The sequence below is a fragment of the Ammodytes marinus genome, assembly GCF_949987685.1.
Source record: "Ammodytes marinus genome assembly, chromosome: 10".
Classification (NCBI taxonomy): Eukaryota; Metazoa; Chordata; class Actinopteri; order Uranoscopiformes; family Ammodytidae; genus Ammodytes; species Ammodytes marinus.
The window spans coordinates 20070748-20072595 of NC_137214.1; the positions used below are offsets into that span (position 1 = coordinate 20070748).

The following is a 1848-nucleotide window of genomic DNA, read 5'->3' on the forward strand; positions in this document are numbered from 1 at the left end:
ATGGAAAAATCCGTGGAGGCATTTGTTCATTAGTTGTAAGAATGGCTTCATCCGTTTTGCAAAGGAACTCCCAATATACAGTATGATAGACCTACATGGCTTATAATAGGCCTATCTGGATACATTTTACACTAACACATTCGTTCTCGCACTTCATACATGTGCCGACGGAGTCGCCGTTTCTCCTTTCTGCACTTTCTGTGCGTACGCATGGGTCAGAGTTTGCGTGGAGGACCGCACATCTCCCGTCAAGTTTGGTTTTTATAAATCCCAATATTTGCTTAGAAATTGGCGTGCGCCCTCTTCTGGGCGTACGCAACGTTTATAAATGAGGCCCCTGGGGCCTCATTTATCAAACTTTGCGTAGGATTTGCGTTAGAAGGTTGCTTTCGTAGGATTTAGGGCAGTGCGTGCGAAAGATATTTTCCGATTTATGAAGCAGTGCGCACGCACGTCCTACGCCTGTGTCCCTTCGTAAATCACAATCAATACTAAATGTGGCGCAGCTTTGAAAGCTTAATTTCACGCCCATAATTGCCTATAAATAGTCATAGGAACGCCCTAAATGAATATTCATTCATGAAATCATGGCGGAGAAAAAGACGAAGAAGCGAAATTTTACACAGTGCGAGGTGGAGGCGCTAATCACTGAAGTGGAAAAAAAAAAAATATATTATTTGGTAGCCACGGTAGTGGAATTACAAACGCGAAAAAGGCCAGAGAGTGGCAATTGGTGGCGGACGCTGTCAATGCCTCGGCGTCCGAGGGTCGGACAGTGTCCGAAATTAAAAAAAAGTGGTCGGACCTGAAAGTTGATGCCAAAAAGCGCCTGGCGCTTCATCGCCGGAGCGTGACGGCCACGGGAGGGGGAACGGGAACACCGGAGCTGACCCCCAATGATGAGAGGATGGCCAGCATTATAGGGGAATCCCTACTGTGCGGCGTGGTCTCTGAGGGGGAAGGTGACACTGATGCGTGTGGGCCACCTGATTACTCGAGTAAGTAATTAGTATTTGATTTTTTTTAAATGAGTAGAAAGAGACATGGAATTTTAATTTTTTTTTTATTATTCCCCCCCCCCCCCCAAAAAAAAAAAAAACAGCTGCCACGTGTTCCAGCGGGGCCGGGGTTGCCGCGTCCAGCGGCGGCGGTGCCTCGACCGGCGGTGCCTCGACCAGCGGGGCTGGGGGTGCTGCATCCAGCGGCAGCGGTGCCTCGACCAGCCGTTCCTCCACCAGCGGCGGAGTGGGTGCCTCCACCAGCGGCGGTGTGGGTGCCTCCACCAGCGGCGGTGTGGGTGCCTCCACCAGCGGCGGAGTGGGTGCCTCCACCAGCGGCGGTGTGGGTGCCTCCACCAGCGGCGGTGTGGGTGCCTCCACCAGCGGCGGAGTGGGTGCCTCCACCAGCGGCGGTGTGGGTGCCTCCACCAGCGGCGGTGTGGGTGCCTCCACCAGCGGCGGAGTGGGTGCCTCCACCAGCGGAACCGGGGCCAGCAACCGAGTCCTCACGGACAGTGTCCTGCAGCTGCAGCGGGAGACCGTTGCAGCTGTGAGAGATGTTGTGAGGGAGCTGCAGGGCATCAGGGATGTATTGTCAGCCATAAACCAAACGATGCAACAATTTCTTAACAAATAAAATAAAATAAATGCTACAATACCTTGTTTGTTTTACATGCGACGCATCACAGCCAAACGCTGGCGCACAGCGGCCACATTTGGCTCAAAAGCCTGGGGGTATGGGTCGGGGTCAGGGGCAACCCCACCATCTGCGTCAGGAGGGAGACGCACACCTCTTTGTTGTGCCAAATTGTGCAAGACTGCACAGGCCCGAACTATCCTGCACACCTTA

The 1848-nt window shown here is 53.1% G+C and overlaps 1 protein-coding gene across 1 annotated transcript; it reads left to right on the forward strand.

Annotated features, from left to right (window-relative positions):
• Nucleotides 1–904: 904 nt before the first annotated feature.
• On the forward strand, nucleotides 905–1571 carry LOC307256392 (uncharacterized protein). Its single transcript, XM_080035322.1, has 2 exons — nucleotides 905–998; nucleotides 1103–1571. The coding sequence occupies exons 1-2, from the start codon at nucleotides 972–974 to the stop codon at nucleotides 1550–1552; spliced, it is 477 nt and encodes a 158-aa protein (XP_079891448.1). The 5' UTR covers nucleotides 905–971; the 3' UTR covers nucleotides 1553–1571.
• The last annotated feature ends 277 nt before the right edge of the window (nucleotides 1572–1848 follow it).

Bases quoted from the DNA above. Each gene is read 5' to 3' on its own strand.
- LOC307256392 (XM_080035322.1), top strand. From the start codon at position 972: ATGCGTGTGGGCCACCTGATTACTCGA. The intron at 999-1,102 runs GTAAGTAATTAG...AAAAAAAAACAG, and splicing joins TGGGCCACCTGATTACTCGA to CTGCCACGTGTTCCAGCGGG.